The sequence below is a fragment of the Phytophthora ramorum genome (assembly GCF_020800215.1).
Source record: "Phytophthora ramorum isolate Pr-102 chromosome Unknown Phyram_PR-102_s0008, whole genome shotgun sequence".
Classification (NCBI taxonomy): domain Eukaryota; phylum Oomycota; class Peronosporomycetes; order Peronosporales; family Peronosporaceae; genus Phytophthora; species Phytophthora ramorum.
Genome location: NW_027150654.1, coordinates 792,329 through 811,469, shown reverse-complemented (window position 1 = coordinate 811,469; position 19,141 = coordinate 792,329). Strand labels below are relative to the sequence as shown.

Genomic DNA, 19,141 nt, shown 5'->3' with positions numbered 1-19,141 from the left:
TCCAATCGCAGCCTCGAATACGATCTAGGTCTTGGATGTAGCGGTAAACCGCAGGCAGTGCATACGGCGAGCAGCAGAGCGCAAGATCCGCCTTCGTGGCTGCTCTTTGGCGAAAGGCAGCGTGCGCCACGGGCTCAGGTGTGCCGGAAGCGCGCTGGACGGCACCCCGTGGCCCAATGTTGTGCGCGGGCGCGTGCCTCGGGCGAACGGCAGCCTGCCATTGGTCCACGCCGAGCGCTGGTCGCCGACGTGTTGACAGACAAAGACCAGGGACGCTCCAGCATTTTTCTAGTCTAGTCTCTCTAGAAGTCGTCATTTCACTTGCTCTTTGTATACTCCCCGCGGCTGTCTCTGCGCTTGGGCCCGATCATTTCTTGACGGAGCAGCGACCAGACCCTATTTCACCAAAATTTGAGTGCATACCCAAATCCCTTACAAACACCCAGTCACGAACTGGGTATCTTCCGAAATGGGTCAATCGCCTCATCTCCCGCCTCGTGCGTGTTTGATCGCCATTCCTGTCCGAGCGCCACCGATCGGTCACTCGTCCGCATTCGGCTATTTGTGGGCAAGCGCAGACAGCAAGCACTAGCTCAGCTCAGACTCCTCCGTCTCAGGCCCCGCATCTTCAAGACGCAGCAGCTCCAGCCTCAGCTTCGGTGCTGTGAATCTCCCCAGAAAAGCGCAGCTCCCCGAGTATTTTAAGCCTATGTGGGCCCGGACCCGCGAGCTACCCACGCGCTTCGCGCCCACGACCCACTGGAAGCTCTTCCTGCGCGAGGACAAGCAGCTTCCCACTGCCGTCGTCAAGGCCCAGGCCAGCGCCCCACCGCATCAGCGCCACAGCACCGTCCGCGTGACGTCCTCGACGCCGCAAACCAATCCGCAATCATCCCATTTCCGTCCGCGGGTCGTGCACACCAACCTTACACAAACCCGCTCCGGCCTCATTCCGCCTCTACACAAACCGTTCCGCAGAATCCAAATAGCCAAGCGCCCAGCAGTTACTAATACGGAAGCGGTGGACGAGTGCGAGTTGCCAATGGACATGGAGTGCGGCTGCAAGACCCAGCGAGAGAAGGAGCAGCAGGAGAAAGAGGCACTCCAGCTCGCAGACAAGCGGCGCCGAGACAACCAGCAGAGTGAGCACGACAAGATGCACGAGATGGTCAAGAAGACCACGGCTACCACCGTACAAAGCAGCTTCCATCGCCGCCACTTGCCTCAGGACTGCATCGCCTTCTCCAGCCCGGAAGGTCGCAAGTTGTTCACGGAGGCCATCAACAGCAGCACCAACTTCATGCAGATCTACTTCCCATTGGCGGAGCAGTTCATCACGCAGGCCGAGCCGGCGTTCTGCGGGCTGGCCACGCTCGCCATGTGCTTGAATGCACTGCAAATCGACCCCGGCAGACTCTGGAAAGGTCCGTGGAGGTGGTTCAGTGAAGAACTGTTCGACTGCTGCACGTCGCTAAGTGTGGCCAAGGAGAAGGGCATCAGCATGTCGGAGTTCATTTGTCTCGCGCGCTGCAACGGCGTGCTGACGGAGGACTACCGGGCTACGAGTGACTTTACGCTGGAGCAGTTTAGAGACATTGTGAAGCACAGCTGTGCCACGAGCTCCGAGATCGTGGTGCTGAACTACAGTCGTAAAGTGCTTGGCCAGACGGGAGACGGCCACTTTTCGCCTATCGGAGGGTATCATGCCGAGAGAGACATGGTGCTTCTGATGGACGTGGCCAGATTCAAATACCCTCCGCACTGGGTGAAGCTGTCGCGCGTGTTCGATGCCATGCAGCGTGTGGATCAGTCGATGGACTTGCCGCGCGGCCTTGTGGTCTTGAAGGAGGGAGCGCACGCCATGGGTCCGACGCTTTTGAAGCAGCAGCTTATCCACTGCGACGAACAGACGGCTGCCCCCGTGGCGCCAGCTCCGCAGCCGTGCTGCTACAGTTCAGCGGCGGTGGAGGCAGCTCGCCGCATGGCGGACCCCACCGTGATGACGCATATCTAGACGAAAGGCGTTGCGAGCGTTGACGTACGACTGGGACCCTTGCAAGTCCTGGTTGTTGCCAGGTCGATTTTAGCTTTCCACACCTCCTATCTATTGCAGGCTCATCTTCACGTTGAGCTTGCCGCTAGGAAAGCTGGTCACGCAGATTCTTTCGCGGGAGGTTCTTCTGACCTGCGCGACAGTCGCACGGGGTCATGACGTTGTCGCGCAGACTGAGCTGCACCAAGCAAACGAAATGCTTATTATGGCTTAAAAGCCAAGCAATAAACTGTACCATGATTGATTTTCTCTCGGTGCTTGTTCGCTGGTAGAACAGGTTGATTCTCCTGAAACTGGTCACTGTTACCCCGCCCTCAGATCAGCATAGAGCCGCCCAATCACTGGGCCATCGCTATGCTGCTTAGGAAGGCCTTCGAAAGCCAAGTTAAAGACATCGTGATGCTCCGTCATTGCAAAATGCAGGACTGGTGGTGAGCAAAATGATACCTGTCGTTTGTAGTGACGTGTGGCTGGAGTTTGTTTGGTTGTGCAAAGTGGGAGCACAGCGAGGCTCGTTACAATCGTTCTTCGCGACCACGAGCATTATCGTGTTTTGTTCAGATCCGGATACGCTGCAAAATCAACGGGTATGAATGTGCTGAAGCATACCGGCGATAATAGTATATGCTGGGGATTACAAAAAGACTTTTTTGTTTCTCATTACAGTCCACCTAGCACAACGCTACACTACTACAAGATGCACATTGCATTTTACGAATATCACACTACTCATGACGGCGCTACCAGACACAGACTTGGCCTCACACAGAGACATCACCAGCCCACACTTAGAACTGATAGTTGTAGTTGAGGCGCTGCTCCTCGTTCGTCTTCATCAGCAGCGAAGCGATGGACGGCAACTTGGGCGACACGTTGCCAACCTGGGGCTGCTGAGCCTGGTACAAGTTGCGCGGTGACTGCGAGTACACAACCGGCAGCTGGAAGCGAGACGCAGGGCTCTGTGTCTTCTCCGCGGCCGTGGGGGTCGTCAGCTCGGCCATAGGGGAGCACGGCTCCGACAGCACCAGCTCGAAAGCAGCCTTGCTGCTCGGGCTAGCAGGTCCCTTGAGGATGGTCAGCAGCTTGGCTCGCTGCTTCTGCAGGTGGTCGTTGTAAGACCGGCGCTGAGCCTCGGACTCGCAGCAACGCAGAGCCTTCTCGATGGACCAGATGCTCTTGCGAAGTCCTCGGATTTGACGGTGCGGCCAACGTGGCACGCCGTTCTTGCGGCAGATCTTCTTCATGAGCGTCATGCAGATGCCAAAGATGTTGGCCACCTCGGCCAGCGGCTTCTCGAAGTGAGGACGCAGCATGTCCAGCGTGATGGACTTGGACGCGTTCGGGAGTGCGCGCACGCGCTTCTTAGACGGCGACTGGGCAGGTTGGTGCGAGAGCGTCGCGGCCGGAGAGGCCACGGGTGCCGACATGGGCTTCTGTGCGTAACCCGAGTACACGCGCGACGGCAGCACATTGAGCGGCGGCAGCTCCATTCGCTCCCGTGCAGGGTTTGAGTACGTGTAGTTGGAGGCGTGCGGCATGCCGCCGAAGCCCTGGCACTGATACTGTTGGGGATGCATCTGGAACGATTCGGTCGTCGACAGGTGCGGCAAACGGATTGCGGAGAACGTGGACATGGTCGTCAAGGATGATGGTTCCAGTGTGTCCTCGAGGCGACCAAATGAACAATGAGGTGGAGCTCACGCTACGTCCGCCATGCGAGTGTTCCGGACCAGAAGGCATGGAGGACAAAGGCTCCGTGGCTCTCTCTCGTCGGACGGTGACAGCAGGCAGCAGCGACTGGAAAGGCAGGGACAGCGGATCTGCAGCCACGAGCGCGGTCAAGTCACCTGCAAGCACAAACCGGCCTCTTGTCACCGTGACGGCGGCAGATGGTTTCCGGGTGGGTGTCAGCTTCCAGCCGCTTTCACCACCGCTGGTGACAGTCTCCAGTCGTTGACACGCCTGCCCACTGAAACAAGCGCTCTGTGGCTCTACGGCTCGCTGCTGGATCGACGCCGCGTCGAGTGGCGTACCACGTCCATCAGAAGGCGAGCGAGCACTCGTTCGATCGTGCCGAATCGCGGGTGTGCATGGCGGCGGCAGCAGACACCAGCTCTGCTGTGGCTGCTCGCTGTTAAGCCACAGAGGCCACGCAGTTTCACAGCCGACTGCCGAGGTGGCAGGCTGACGAACCGTACAGCGGGTCTTATCGATACAATGTAGAGGACTTTTGCGCGGAGGCAGTCGCACCGTGCGTAGTGATGCATGGGTGACCCGGAGCGAGAATACGAGCGCTTTCGCGCAGAGTCAGTCGCGACGCTACGTTCTGTCAACAGCGGTCAGAAGCGTTGTCTGTCGACAAGACAGAGGCGGACGGAGACGGACCATGCTAGGACTTTTGATCGGGCTTGTCCTGTCGCCGGGTGCACCAGTGCTCGACGCGTTGAACACAATTTTTCACCGTTGCCCGCCCGCGCAGGCGAACTGTGCGCGATCGCCGAAAGAAGCTGTCGGCTGGATTTTCCAGGACATGTAGCAGCGAGCGAGCTGCACGCACCCAAGCAGCAGAGGCTCGAGCGAGACGCTTTTGCATCCAAGCGAGGGGGCTGCCACCACCTCCGCCGAACTTCGTGCATTCGGTGGCTCGGAGCAGCTGGACGAGTCTCACTACACGCAGCCATCTCTCCTGGAGCAGCCAGAACCGACGATTACCATGCAGTCAAGCTCTCCGGATGGCCAACGCTACTGGAGACTCGCGAGGCGAAGCGAAGCAACCGGAGCGACGTGCCCCTCGGATCGCAAGCAGAAGGAAGCCATCTGGTGAGTCAAAGGACACTGGCTCCACAGGGGCGGACCAGACGTGCCCGACACAAAAGTCATGGCGATGGTGACGTTCTTGCTTACGGTCAATCGTCGTATGCGGCCGTGCATTGCAGTTGTAGAAATTTACGCATCTGATGCCTTGCCAGTGCGCTTTGGTCCAAAGTTTGGCGTGCAGGTGCATCTCACTTCATGCGCGGATACACCGATCTGGGCTGGCCCAGACCCCGGATCTGCGGAGACTTTGCTCGAGCTCCGAGCTTCGGCTGTACCAGCTGGTGTGGAAGGGGGATAACACTTGAAGCAAGAGGCATGCGTTGTGAGCTGTGTGGGTCGCTGCTGTCTGCGTAGCAGCTAGGAGTATCCGTGAATGCATCTTTCTTGGTGACCACTTTTGGTGGGCAAAGGCGCTGGTCTTATCCGAGCCTATCCAGGCAAGTTGGCGCTGCGTGAAGGTGTGTGGAGTTTCCACTGAAGGCATCGCTCAAAAATTGTGTTGCGGTTAGATTGGTTTCTACACGTGAGCAGTCGGTCGTGGCGTCCAGGTGGCTGTCTGCACCTGGGTGGGTGACCGCGTTGATAGTTCCGTATCGCGTCGGAAGCAGGGCAGCTCGTTGGAGCGAAGCAAGCCGGAGCGAGGATGATGGAGCGTCTCCAAAATGCACAAGCCCGCGTTTTACTGTGAAAGTGTTGCGTGTCCGGGATGGATGTCCGTTTTAGTGAAGCGCAAAGCGTTCTATCACTAGCGGTGCCCCGCCATACCGCCAAGGGCAGCTGCATTCACGAAAAAAGTCGAGACCATAGCTTCAACGACACTAAGGATCGAGATTCGTTCATTGGCAAAGCTACCGGGAGCGACCGCTGGCTCAGGAGAAGGCGAACGCGGACAAGCATGATGCTTGCTTGCTATCAGCATCGATGGCGCAAGTTTAGCAGGAAGTGTCTTCCGACACGACGACGCAACCGAACGTACAGCACACGTAGTGCCGTCGAACAGCCGCCACCAGCTGACAGGCTGCAACAAGAGGACGGACAAGTTGCCAAGACAGGTGCAATATGAACCGGTACAAAACCGCATTCGCCTCCAGAGCTCACAAGATGTGGTGCTGCCTATAATAGCCGCTGTGGATCTGTCTAAATCCAAGAAGCGGATACTGACTCACTAGTATGTACGCTTCTTCCCCTGCAGTGCTACAAAATTCAGTGTCGCTTTTTAACAATGTTATGGCTCTGACAGAATATATTGAATTTTGTATTGCGCATGTTGAAGTAGATTAGGAATGAAGCTATTCAACTCATCACACAAACAGGTAATCGACCACCCGTAAGGTCTGAACGCCGAAGTTCTTCCACGTAAGAAGATACGCTATGGTCTCGACTTTTTTCGTGAATGCAGCTGCCCTTGGCGGTATGGTGGGGCACCGCTAGTGATAGAACGCTTTGCGCTTCACTAAAACGGACATCCATCCCGGACACGCAACACTTTCACAGTAAAACGCGGGCTTGTGCATTTTGGAGACGCTCCATCATCCTCGCTCCGGCTTGCTTCGCTCCAACGAGCTGCCCTGCTTCCGACGCGATACGGAACTATCAACGCGGTCACCCACCCAGGTGCAGACAGCCACCTGGACGCCACGACCGACTGCTCACGTGTAGAAACCAATCTAACCGCAACACAATTTTTGAGCGATGCCTTCAGTGGAAACTCCACACACCTTCACGCAGCGCCAACTCGCCTGGATAGGCTCGGATAAGACCAGCGCCTTTGCCCACCAAAAGTGGTCACCAAGAAAGATGCATTCACGGATACTCCTAGCTGCTACGCAGACAGCAGCGACCCACACAGCTCACAACGCATGCCTCTTGCTTCAAGTGTTATCCCCCTTCCACACCAGCTGGTACAGCCGAAGCTCGGAGCTCGAGCAAAGTCTCCGCAGATCCGGGGTCTGGGCCAGCCCAGATCGGTGTATCCGCGCATGAAGTGAGATGCACCTGCACGCCAAACTTTGGACCAAAGCGCACTGGCAAGGCATCAGATGCGTAAATTTCTACAACTGCAATGCACGGCCGCATACGACGATTGACCGTAAGCAAGAACGTCACCATCGCCATGACTTTTGTGTCGGGCACGTCTGGTCCGCCCCTGTGGAGCCAGTGTCCTTTGACTCACCAGATGGCTTCCTTCTGCTTGCGATCCGAGGGGCACGTCGCTCCGGTTGCTTCGCTTCGCCTCGCGAGTCTCCAGTAGCGTTGGCCATCCGGAGAGCTTGACTGCATGGTAATCGTCGGTTCTGGCTGCTCCAGGAGAGATGGCTGCGTGTAGTGAGACTCGTCCAGCTGCTCCGAGCCACCGAATGCACGAAGTTCGGCGGAGGTGGTGGCAGCCCCCTCGCTTGGATGCAAAAGCGTCTCGCTCGAGCCTCTGCTGCTTGGGTGCGTGCAGCTCGCTCGCTGCTACATGTCCTGGAAAATCCAGCCGACAGCTTCTTTCGGCGATCGCGCACAGTTCGCCTGCGCGGGCGGGCAACGGTGAAAAATTGTGTTCAACGCGTCGAGCACTGGTGCACCCGGCGACAGGACAAGCCCGATCAAAAGTCCTAGCATGGTCCGTCTCCGTCCGCCTCTGTCTTGTCGACAGACAACGCTTCTGACCGCTGTTGACAGAACGTAGCGTCGCGACTGACTCTGCGCGAAAGCGCTCGTATTCTCGCTCCGGGTCACCCATGCATCACTACGCACGGTGCGACTGCCTCCGCGCAAAAGTCCTCTACATTGTATCGATAAGACCCGCTGTACGGTTCGCCAGCCTGCCACCTCGGCAGTCGGCTGTGAAACTGCGTGGCCTCTGTGGCTTAACAGCGAGCAGCCACAGCAGAGCTGGTGTCTGCTGCCGCCGCCATGCACACCCGCGATTCGGCACGATCGAACGAGTGCTCGCTCGCCTTCTGATGGACGTGGTACGCCACTCGACGCGGCGTCGATCCAGCAGCGAGCCGTAGAGCCACAGAGCGCTTGTTTCAGTGGGCAGGCGTGTCAACGACTGGAGACTGTCACCAGCGGTGGTGAAAGCGGCTGGAAGCTGACACCCACCCGGAAACCATCTGCCGCCGTCACGGTGACAAGAGGCCGGTTTGTGCTCGCAGGTGACTTAGTACTGCCAACGAAAACGTATCTTACAATAATAATGCTACTTGATGTTTGTAAAAGTCAAGCTGAAGTTGGGTAGAATGATGGTCGCGACAACGTGCGCTTCGTCTCTATCAAGATGATAGTTCATACTCATGCTTTTTGCCCTTGATTATTGTTGCCTTTGCACCACATTCCTCATACCGAGTGAGTCGATATGCATCTCAAAAGCGTCGAGATTCTCAGGCAGCCCACACAACGTGTGAGCTGCTAACTCGCGCCGCGTAGGCCACACTGGGCCGCAGCCCTTGTCAGCACCCGAGTAGTACTCGAGACTGAGAAATCCTTTCTCAGGGAAGCCGCCGTCCTTGAGCCACGAGTAGTTGAGCTCCCAACCGGGGACCTTCTCGTCCCGACTCCAGCCAAACGTCTCTTTTTGCCAGTTCTCGCCAGGTTCGTCAATGGCGAGTCGCACAAGCGCCTTCGCTACTTCGCGCTCCTCATAACGTGCGAGCGCGAGTTCGTAGTAGTTGTCCGGCCACAGTGGCGTCAACACGTTCAGCATTCCTAGACGGTATAGTGCCTGTGCTGCTTCCTCGTCATTGAGGGCAGATAACACGCCACTGAAGTTGTGAAGATCGGTAACGCGATCGAAGATTGTACACACCAAGTCACAGCGGGACGATGCAAATGCGGTTGGCCACTCGCTTAGCAACCGGACAGCCTGTTGTACTGTTATCCAGCGCGTAGATAGACACCACTGGATGTTGAAGAGCAACCGTCGTGCAGTGCAAACATTCGACGCTACTGGAATAGCGGGAGTAGCTACGCGCTGGGGCGTGTCATTGTCTCCATCGACTGCGCGGGGTTCGCCGCCTTCTTCACTAGAATCCGGGAGCATTTTGCCACCAAGGTGAGCAGGAGCAGACGCTGAAGCCATCCCATTGCCGTCTTCGTCATCACTATCAACCTTTGGAGAGCTGGACTGCTCAACAGGCAATGGCGACAGCTCGATGGAGCGATTTAAACCTGCTCCGAACTCGATGTAGTTCCTCAGCGTGTTCATTTTCTCGTACTCCTCGAACACTTTGTGGTTGAACGGACGTTGTGGTGGGAATACCGACGTCTTCATCTCTGCAGTTTGTGGGGCAGAAGTAGGCGCTGACACGGAGCTTCTAGCCCCACTAACACTTTTCCCCACTCGCTGTGCTATTGCCGACGCTGTGGTAGCCACTCCCATACCTGCCCCCATGCGATCAAGCTGGCATAGCTGAAGCATTTGCTCAAAGCGCTTGGTCGAGATGGGATGCGTTGGGGCTCGCCCCAGCTGCACGTAGTCAAGCTCCAGGTAGCCGAATCGAGGTGCTGTGTCCAAAAACTTGGGCTCCAACACAAAAGGTTTGCCATGAAGCACTTCGTTCCGAAAGCCGTGGTAGTTGATGTGTTGGCTTGTATCTTTCAGCCCTCCTTTCTTACGCAAGAAAGCTGTTCGATTGCTATTCTCCACGAGCTTGCGAAGGGTTATTCTGTCCAAATCGTTGCTCAGATCGATGCGATAGTGCCCGGACGCCATCCCCAGCAAAGGCTGAAGCGCCTGACCCATAAGATGCTGCACACGCAGTCGGTCCGACGGGTTGAGATTGCGTTCCATCAACGTGTACGCGTTGCGAGGATCCACCATGTGAGGCAGTAGCGCGATAACGGCTTGAGGAGTATCACATACGTCACGCACGGCTTCAAGGAGGAGTTGCGCTTCGTGTGCTTTGAAAACGAGACCAGTCTTCGCCATGAACAACATCTGCGTCTTGTTCTTGCTCGACGAGATATTTTCAATGAGCCGCTCCACGCCTGCCTCCGAGTGGGCGCTATCGTTGCCTGATGACACATGTAGATCAACAAAGTCAAGCTGCAGTCGGCCCTCTGTCGGGATCGCGAACAACATGTTCGTCTCCATGTCCACGCACTCGCGGGAAAACCCTCCGTCGATTTCATCTAGATTGAAACTCTCCATCAACTCGACAAACTCGTCCAGCTCGATAGTACCCGTGCCATCCAGGTCGTACAGCGCCACATATCGTGGCACGTCTTCATCTCGAAATTGCAATCCTAACTTATGCATGCCAAAGCGAAGCTCGTTCTCGTCGATAAAGCCGGACTCGTCCTTGTCCAGCTCATGAAAGAGTTCCTCAAGCGACTGTCGATCTAGACACCGAGACACCATCTCTCGAGCGCTGGGGGCCTCTACATCTGTAAGAATTCCTGCGGTTTTGAGCAGTCTGCGTCGTGCTTCGACGCCTTCCTGCGTTTCGCGCAGTTCAACGCGAATGTTACGGCGCTGCTTGTTGGCCGTTGACGTGTGGACTATGGACAGAAACTTGCAGCCTTGCTTCGTGTTGGCAACCCGCAGCAGTTCAAGCGCGACAGCTCGTTCGTAAGGGATTTCCATGTTCAAATCATAGCTTCCAGTGGGGTCTGCCGGGTCAAAGGAGCCGTCGCCGTCACCGGATGCATCAAAGTTACAACCTTCGAGAGACACCGACAACTTCTTCCTGTCTGCACACGCGGCGGCAGCATGCAACAACGCCCTACCACCCATGTTACCCAGCGGATTCCCACCCAGCGCAAGCTCTGTTAGCGGCAGCCCGTAATTGATCTTTAATGCGCTGGCAATTGCGAGAGCGCCTTGAGCCGGGATATTGTTGTGGCTCATATTCAGGCGCTGCAGTGTTGTGTTTGAGAGCAGCGAGTCACCTACAGCCTGTGCACCAGCATTTCCGAAGGCGTTGTAAGCCAAATTCAACTCGCGTAGCCCCGAATTGTAAGCGAGCGCCTTCCCGATCTCCACAGCTCCTGCAAGCCGCAGATAATTCCATGACAGATCGAGAGAGGTGAGAGTACTGTTGATACTGATCATCGTGGCGAGTGCCTCACCACCGGTAGTGACTGAAGGACGGACGACATTCAGGTGCTCGCTGCTGCCAATAGCATTTCGCGATACATCCAGAGTCTGGAGAGATTTGTTCGAATGCAGCGCGCGTGCGAAAGGCACGAGCTCTCCATCGTCCACATCAGCGCTGGCTAGACGTAGCGTTTGCAAACTGCAGGATGCCGAGCTCAGATACGACGCGAGTGCGTGGGCAGCATGGTTGTCCACCTTATTCTCGGACAAGTCGAGGTGGTACAGGTCTGACTTGGCCACGACGACGTTAACAAGAGCTTGGAGTCCCTGATCGCGAAGACGGTTGTTGCGTGCGTTGAGCCCCGTGACCATGGGTAAATCCAGTAGACAGGATGCAAACACACAGGCGAGATCGTCTCCTATGGCCATGTGCGAGACATTGATTTCTGGAGAGAAGTACTGGCGTATGATGAGTCGAATGCACGGCGGCAGGTCGCGCTCGAGGCACAGCGATGCAAATTTGTGCCGTGCGGTGAAAGGATCGCCGCTCAAGACTGTACCGACGCCGCTACGCTGACCGGGACGCGAACTTGTCGACGACGGAGCGCCTAAGGGATGCCTACTGGATCCAGCACTGTTGTTGAGAGACCGATCAGTACACTCGGTAGGAAGAAAAGGCGCAGTAAGACTGCTGCCATCTTCATCTCGCGTACGGGGCTCTTGTCTCCTCTTCTCCTGCTCTGCGAGGAATTCACTCAGTGGCTCGAGAGAGAGGTGCTTTTGTGCTGCGAGCTGACGGAAAATCGTATAGCACTCGGATTTCGCGGCCTTACCAAAGTACTTGGCTTTGGTCTCTGCAGTCAATGTAATGGCACGCTGAGAGACGTTGCGACCGCCACGAATCGGTGTCGCCAGGTCCATCAACAGCGGGTCGGGTACAGGCGAAACAGGGAGCGGCAACTTGCTGAGGCGCAAGAATTTGTTGCTTGCCGACTCGTTGTCGGTGCGTTTGGCGCGTGCGAGCGCAGGCAAGCTACGCCGCAGGTTCGCGTCGATCTCCCAGTGCTTGTTGATGCGCGAGATGTCCCATTTGTCTCGTTCCGTTGAGGACGGCGTTGGCAAAGTGTTAGTCTCAGCTGGAGCTGTGTCCTTGCCCGGCATGCTGCTTTACGGACTCACACAGACGCACGGCTGCTGCACGATGAGGAAGCAGCAGCGAGGACAACTAATTGAGCTGCTCATTCGTGACACGCGGGACTCCTATTTAGAGTCGCGCCGTTTCGTGCGCACAATCGTACCGATTTCATGGTACATGTTGAAGTGAACACTCAGCTTTCAGCATACCCAAGACCTTGGTGGCCCACTCGCACGCACTGCTGTGAGTGCTCGACAATGCTGGCACGACATCGTTTCCAACGCTATGAACCAACGGCACGATCGTGGTGACGCAACGACCAGCAAAGTGGGCTCGTCAACTCAGCGCTGACAGGAGGCTTCTCCTTTGACGATCAAGGGGGGACGCCTCACTAGATCCTGTCAGCGTTGCCCCTCAAGAAAGATAGACAGCCGAAGCTCAGTGTTAATCGACCCACGAATCCGATCCTTGCCGCTGTTCCGACTGGATCCCAATCGAGTCTTGAGTCACACAGCTTCTACGGCGACGAAGACAGCCTCCGACTTGGACTGTAATCTCCAGAGCTATGATGACCGTGATGATTGGCTGGCTCGCTGGCCATGCGGCATCTGGCGTGCTGGGACAAAAGGCACGCCAGGCTGGCTTGCCATGGTTGGTGTTCTACGGCCTACCGGCTAGTATAATACTGTAGCATAATTCATGCAGCGCTTCTCGCTGCAACCTGCGTTGAAGGCGCTCGAAAGCGAAGATGGCTCACCTCCGTTGTTGGCCCTGTCTGACGCCCCTTCACGTCCACTCACTTGGTTTCAGTATGCCCGCCTCTGATATCTTGCAACGTTGCGTCGTCTTGTGAGACTTTCCTCCGCCCTTCTTCAATGTCCGCAGTAAAACCATACGACAGTATACCGTAGCCGCATTATCGAAGGGGGACGGTGCTGCAGGTGGGACTGCAGCTTGCAAAATTCAGCATCCGAAAACGTCAGCCAGGGCTCGGGCTCGAGTCCTGATGGTGCCGAAACTCCGCTGGGCGAGAGAGCATTCCGCTATTCACCCGACGGGCTCCAGCAGCGACGAGCTCACGGGCGCACTCGCAGCAAATGTACGAGGGCATGTCCACCCCGCAGGCGGACAAGATGGCGCCATTGCGTCCTCGAATGTCCGACTCGGAAGCCAAGACCCTGTCCAGCGAAAGCCGACAGTCGTCCGCGTCTGTCGGAGGACACGGCGCCGCGCGCGAAGACGACCAGGAGGACGTCCAGCGCATTCCCATGATCCCGCTCATGGGCCAAGGAGCTGCCAAGTCGGTAGCGTCCAGCGTCGTCTCCCGCCTCAGCGTGGGGTCCCACTTGTCGCTCAACCAGTTGGGGTCGTCCCAGCGCAGACGTCCACCGTCGTCCATGTCGAGCAAGAAACGGTCCTTCTACAATACCCACAGCAACACCACGCTACGAGGCAACATGCCGCGCGTGCCTCGCCACTGGCTCAACGCGCGCTTCCGACACAACACCTTCTTCGCGCGACGTCTGCTGCACACGGGGATGCCTTTGGCGGTCGTGTTGGCCGCTGGACTGGGGTTCTACTACTTCTACAAGCCCCAGTGGCTCGTGCTCAACCCAGACCTGCCCACCACCTACGGCTTCATGCTGCACTCGCCAAACCTCGTGTACACGTTCCAGGCCAAGAGTTGCGAGAACGTTGTGGGCTTCTCGGCCTTGATCTACCACACGCTGCCGGCGGTGATTTTGCTGTCCTTGCCCGGGTCAGGCTGGCGTCTTTTTGAGCCGTTCAAGCGTGATGAGCCTTCCGCGACAGGGATTGGCGCTCCGGGGGCGCAGAACGACAAGACCGACATGGAAACGGGCAACGGCGGCATGGATCTGGACGAGGACGAAGAGGACAACGGGAACCTGACCAAGATCAAGCGACGGCTTGTCTTCCAGTTTTGCGAGCTCGTCGCGGTGCTGCTGCTGCTTTTCCAGGTGATCGTGTTCATGTTCTTCCTCTACATGTTCTCCAAGGGCGGCGTCTTCGACTGCGATATGCACGCGGTGCAGCTCTTCGCGCTAGTTAGCGTCGTGTGCTTTGGTTGGATTTTCACCGAGCTGCAGTACTTTGCACGCTTCCGAGAGCACGTGAAGATGCTGCTAGGCGCATTTCAGGAGAGCGACCAAACTGGCGACGTGCGCAACCACGTCATGGATCCGGGTGTCGACCAGCTCATGAACCAGGCCGACAAGGCCCTGGCGGTGGTGCGCAAGCGACTTTACAAGGCAACGCGACAAGGGGATCTGGCCGAAATGCGTGACATCTTGGACTACGCTGAAGCTGCAGGTTTGACCAGCGAAGACCAAGGGTTTCCTCGCAAGTGCTACGCCACTGCGTCCCTGTTCCTGGGCCTCTTCGCGCAGTCACGCAAGAACCCGGTGCACGTAGCTGCTTACCACGGCAATATTCGCGCGCTGGAGCTGCTTGAGCTGCGTGGATTCGACGTCACCGCGATGGACAAGTTCAGCCGTGTACGGTTTTCAACGGGTGACCTCTTCTGGTACTTCGCTCGGTTTTTCGTAGCGCGGCCTGGAGCGGAAGGAGGGGGTGGCGATGATGAATCGGCCGCATCGATTTTCCGTACGACGCTGGTAACTCCTCTGCATTGTGCTGTATCCACAGGCCAGCTAGAGGTTGTTCGGTGGCTGCTCTCACGTGGCGCATCAGCGCGAACACTTGCACGGTCATCGTACCGATCGGATCGAGTTCCTCCTCTGTTCCTTGCGGAGCACCCTGACGTCGTGCGCGAGCTGCTTGTGCATGGAGCTGACCCCTTGGCTGTTCCCGATCCAGGCTTTATGAACACCCTGACAGCGCTACAATTGGCGTACCTGCGTGGCAACTACGCGGTAGCGCAAGAGCTTGAAGAGTGGGGTGGCGATGTGGCTCTCACTCCGTTTCACTCTGCGGCTGGCCGTAATGATGTGCTAGCTGTGCGCAAGTTCTTACGGAAGAAGACGGACGTCGATTGCTTGGGCGAAATGGGCTACGTGGGGCTCAACCGGCGAACACCGCTGCACTGGGCTGCTATCAGCGGTTCACTTGAGGCTGTGAACCTTCTGCTTGAAGCGGGCGCCGACCCCAACTTCCAAGACGCGGGAGGACGTTCGCCGCTGCACTGGGCGGCTCGACTCAACAGGACTGATGTGGTGCGCTCGCTGCTACAAGCCGGTGCCGACCCCAAAATGGTGGACTTGGACTACATGACCCCGCTGACGTGCGCAGCCTGCGGACTTGATGCAACCCGTGAGATGTTCGGTGTCCTTACAACGGCCGGTGCCGACATCAACTACCAGTTGCCCACCACAGGAGATACGGCGCTACACGTTGCTGTGCGCGAGGAGAACGAGCAGTCTGCACTTGCCATTTTGGCCAACGGTGGCAGCCTCCAGAAGATGAACATGGAGGGTCTGCGTCCGCTGGACTGCACGACTTCAACGCGGCTTCTGTTTGAGATCAAACGTGCTGCTGGCCAGCGCGATGTCATGATCAGCTACACGCACTCGCATGCTGAATTCGCGAAGAAGGTCCGTAAGGCGCTTGAAGACGCAAACGTCACGACGTGGCTAGACTTGATGGACCCGAGTGGCATCGGTGGTGGCTCTGTGTGGCGAGAGGAGATTGCGCGAGGCATCACGAATGCTGCGGTGGTGCTATGTCTTCTCACGGAAGACTACGCTCAATCCGAGTGGTGTCTGAAGGAACTGGCATTGGCCAAGCAGGTCGGAACGCCTATCCTGGCCGTGTCGACGGAGGGTGTGAGCATTGGCGAGGATCTGCAAGTGTATCTGTACACTCGCCAGCTTATCCCGTTCGAGCCTGCGATCACGCAGACCCGGCGCAACAGCACAAATGTGCGGCAGATCGAGTACGACTACGACGAGGCCAAGTTCAAGTCGCAGTTCCGCTTGCTGCTGGATGGAGTGCGCGATGAGATCGAGAAGAACCGCGACGCTACTCAGCAGAAGAATATTGCCAGCAGCCGTCGCAACCAAGGCCTCAAGCAGACTGCTACGGGAACAATTTTGGCGACGGCAGGCGGTGGCGGCTTCTCGCGGCTCTTTCAGGCTTGGGACCCAGACGCCAGCGGCGCGCAGAAGCAGTTCGTGTTCCTCTCGCACGGAGACAAACACGCAGGTTTCGTGCAGCAATTGTACCGCGAGCTCACGGATGCCGGTGTGGTGTGCTACGGCGACCGCAACGTGGAAGGCCAGGACTTTGAGGACCGCATCCGCGCCACGCAAGAGGCCATCCTTCGTTGCACGTGCTTCGTGGTCATCATGTCCAAGCAAACTATTAGCAGCGAGTTGGTGCGAGACCAGTTGGCGTTCGCGGAGGACAAGGGCCGACCCATTTTCCCGATCGCACTGAACGATCTGGACCCGGGCCTCGACAAGCGCTACTCGCTCGCTCGCAATGAGCTGTATCACTTCATGGGCAACGGCATGAGCTTCAAGCCTAGCGCCGACCGACTCATCCAGGGACTGCGCCGGCACTACAACTCGCGCGAAGACAACACAGGCACGATGCTGGACAACGGCACGCGGATCGCCAGCGCGAACACGTCGTTCGTGTCGTTCACCTTCAGCGAGCCGGGCACGAAGGACCACGACCACGAAGCCGCAGGCGAGCCCATTATCCAGGAAGGCGCCGTGCTACGCGAGAGCTCCGACTTCCCTCGAACGAGCAGCGACGAGGTGAACAGCGAGGCCGAGTCCAGCACAGTCACGCGTAACTTTGAGTCCATCTCGGGCATCGAGGACGCTCAACTGGACCTCTCGAGCACACACGTCCGCATGTAGGCAGCACCGTGTAGCTAGGGGATCCAACCACAGAACCATAAACTAAAGATATACCAACGTGTGTGTACTAACGTCGTTACCGATGCCATGGGACACTTCAACTGCAACGGCATGATTCAACAGATCCCCGAGCCTTAGATTCATTGCCCGCTAAAGATGGCACGAAGCACTACAGGTAGCTCTTCGGATCTTCGCATGCTGGTATTATAGTGCTGGGATTTCCTTACCCACCATGTTTATGGATAACTCACGAGGTCGACTGGACGACTGTGGAGGGATGGTTGAATTTGACGTTTGTACAGGCCTTTGATTTCTCATAAATAAATAGTGCTATCGGCTCTTTACATCTCGAGCTGGAAGATGAGGTCTTCCTGCTCCTCTTCCTCGACGTCGTCGTCGGGCGTCCACGGGGAGAGCTGCGACGACGAGGCCGTGGACGTGTCCGACAGGTCCAAAGCGTCGTCCAGCAGGAAGTCCCCGGGCAGCTTCTGGTCCGGGCTGTAGTACGTGTTGTCCTTGCTGGCCTGGTAGTAGCCGCCCTCGTCGTCACTGTCTTCATCGTCGCTGTCCTCCTCCTCCTCCTCGACTTCGAGCTCCTCGAGCCCGCGGCGGATGGACGCGAGGAAGTCTTCGGGCTCTTCCTGCTCCATTTGGACGGCCGGATTTAGAGCCTCCTCGTCACATTCGAGACGCAGCGCTTGGTCGATGTCGGTGCAGCTGCCCACGACCGCAATGGGGTCCGAGAGGCGGCGCAGGCTCTGCGTCTGGCGCAGGAGGGCGCCGGCGGGCTGCAGCTGGAGCACGTCGCACATTCGCTGGGCTGGAAGGGGCTTTGGGGGGTCTTTTGCTTGGTTGGCTTGCGCGAGAGCGAGCAATTTAGGAAATGAATGCCAGGTGTGCACAGGAACTGCCGCGTCTATTGCACGCTAACGGTTCGCATAAGGTGCAAGTTAGCTCGTACTTAGTGGGATAGGTTCCGGTGCGATGCGAGATTCGAACGAACCTCTTTGTTTCAATACAAAACACGGTACGTTTTGATAGTTGTGATAGAAGAAGGAGTTGGAATAACTGTGACAAGTAATATTATGAGAGACGGAGCGGTCATGCTGGCGCACGCAGCTTGATCAGCCAGTTGGTGAGTAAGCGCTCGCTGCGTCTCGCGCGACCAGTGATGTGGGTGGTTCGCGGGCGGGCATTCGCCGACCAAAATGCTGGGGCATTCTGGTTGACGAAGACCGCGACCGAGGACTTCGTATGTGTTTAGCGAGCAGATGCAGCAACTTGAACGTAGCGATTCTGGTGCATTGTCACGAGGCGACGCACGCAAAAGTGACTTGGTCTCATTATGGTTCAAGTTCAAGTAGCTGTATCTTTTGCACTCGAACTGTGTAGCCACTCGCCGCGCTGCAACTCGACAAGTCAGCGCAACCGCATGGGGCTGCAAGTTGTTGTTGAACAACAGCCCATATTGCCAATGCTTAACGTCCAGGCGTTCAGCAGCGCGAATCAGCCGCGTGCTGACCTATTCTTTGACGATCGGCGCCTTCTGCGGCAAAGGACCGGAACGGGCATCATCTCCCTCCGGTTGATCTGTTGCTGCTGCGCTGGCGATGGATCGCCCGGTTGAAGCCACTGCGGTCGTCAGTGACAGCAATTCACCAAGTCTACAAATCCCCCAAGTGCAAGCAGCAGGCGCGTGTTCGACGAACGGTTTGTTAAAGGCAACTTCAAGCGCTTCGAGGACGGCGAGCTTCGAGTCCGGGAATCAAATCTCCCGATGGCAGGAGCTCAGCTGCAACATCAATTCGACAAGACTAGAACTAGCCTCCATAAAACCTTAGCATTGCCCAGTTCTGCCGCCAACGCTGTGACTAATCGGTCGGCAGATATGCTCAATGTGGACAACACGGAACTGCTTCGCCCCGTTACTTTGGCACCGTGGGCATGGACACGATGAGCTCCATTTAGAGCACGTTCTCGCTGTGTGTGTGGTGGGGTTCAAGCAACAATAGAGTGGGCAGCTCAAGATGAGCAGAGATTTCGAGCATGTAGAATGTAGCGGTGCCGTAAGAGATTCGTGTAGTATGCACCAGAGCTCAACCCAGCACCAGAGCTTGACCCAGCACCAGGGCTTGCCCCAGTGCTACAGCCCTTCAGTGTAAACGGAGGTGTCCTCTGCTTACACGGTAGTTACATGGGCACCCTTGCGATGCGGGACGTGCAGTCTCCACAAGAATCACTTCTTGGCTGGAATCGCAAGG

At 57.1% G+C, this 19,141-nt stretch overlaps 5 protein-coding genes across 5 annotated transcripts; 2 read left to right on the top strand and 3 right to left on the bottom strand.

The window, feature by feature from the left end:
- Window positions 1-709: 709 nt before the first annotated feature.
- KRP23_9283 (Glutathione gamma-glutamylcysteinyltransferase 3) lies at window positions 710-2,014 on the top strand (the record flags this gene model as incomplete). The annotated part of the gene is made up of 1 exon (XM_067894820.1): window positions 710-2,014. The coding sequence occupies one exon, from the start codon at window positions 710-712 to the stop codon at window positions 2,012-2,014; it is 1,305 nt and encodes a 434-aa protein (XP_067742460.1).
- An 827-nt stretch (window positions 2,015-2,841) lies between these two features.
- KRP23_9282 (Protein NLP3) lies at window positions 2,842-3,687 on the bottom strand (the record flags this gene model as incomplete). Its single annotated transcript, XM_067894819.1, has 1 exon — window positions 2,842-3,687. The coding sequence occupies one exon, from the start codon at window positions 3,685-3,687 to the stop codon at window positions 2,842-2,844; it is 846 nt and encodes a 281-aa protein (XP_067742459.1).
- A 4,484-nt stretch (window positions 3,688-8,171) lies between these two features.
- On the bottom strand, window positions 8,172-12,059 carry KRP23_9281 (Leucine-rich repeat-containing protein 74B; the record flags this gene model as incomplete). The annotated part of the gene is made up of 1 exon (XM_067894818.1): window positions 8,172-12,059. One exon carries the CDS (start codon window positions 12,057-12,059, stop codon window positions 8,172-8,174), a length of 3,888 nt encoding a protein of 1,295 aa, XP_067742458.1.
- A 1,071-nt stretch (window positions 12,060-13,130) lies between these two features.
- On the top strand, window positions 13,131-16,880 carry KRP23_9280 (Ankyrin-1; the record flags this gene model as incomplete). The annotated part of the gene is made up of 1 exon (XM_067894817.1): window positions 13,131-16,880. The coding sequence occupies one exon, from the start codon at window positions 13,131-13,133 to the stop codon at window positions 16,878-16,880; it is 3,750 nt and encodes a 1,249-aa protein (XP_067742457.1).
- Window positions 16,881-17,221: 341 nt separating this feature from the next.
- KRP23_9279 (uncharacterized protein) lies at window positions 17,222-17,692 on the bottom strand (the record flags this gene model as incomplete). The annotated part of the gene is made up of 1 exon (XM_067894815.1): window positions 17,222-17,692. One exon carries the CDS (start codon window positions 17,690-17,692, stop codon window positions 17,222-17,224), a length of 471 nt encoding a protein of 156 aa, XP_067742456.1.
- Between the last annotated feature and the right edge of the window lie 1,449 nt (window positions 17,693-19,141).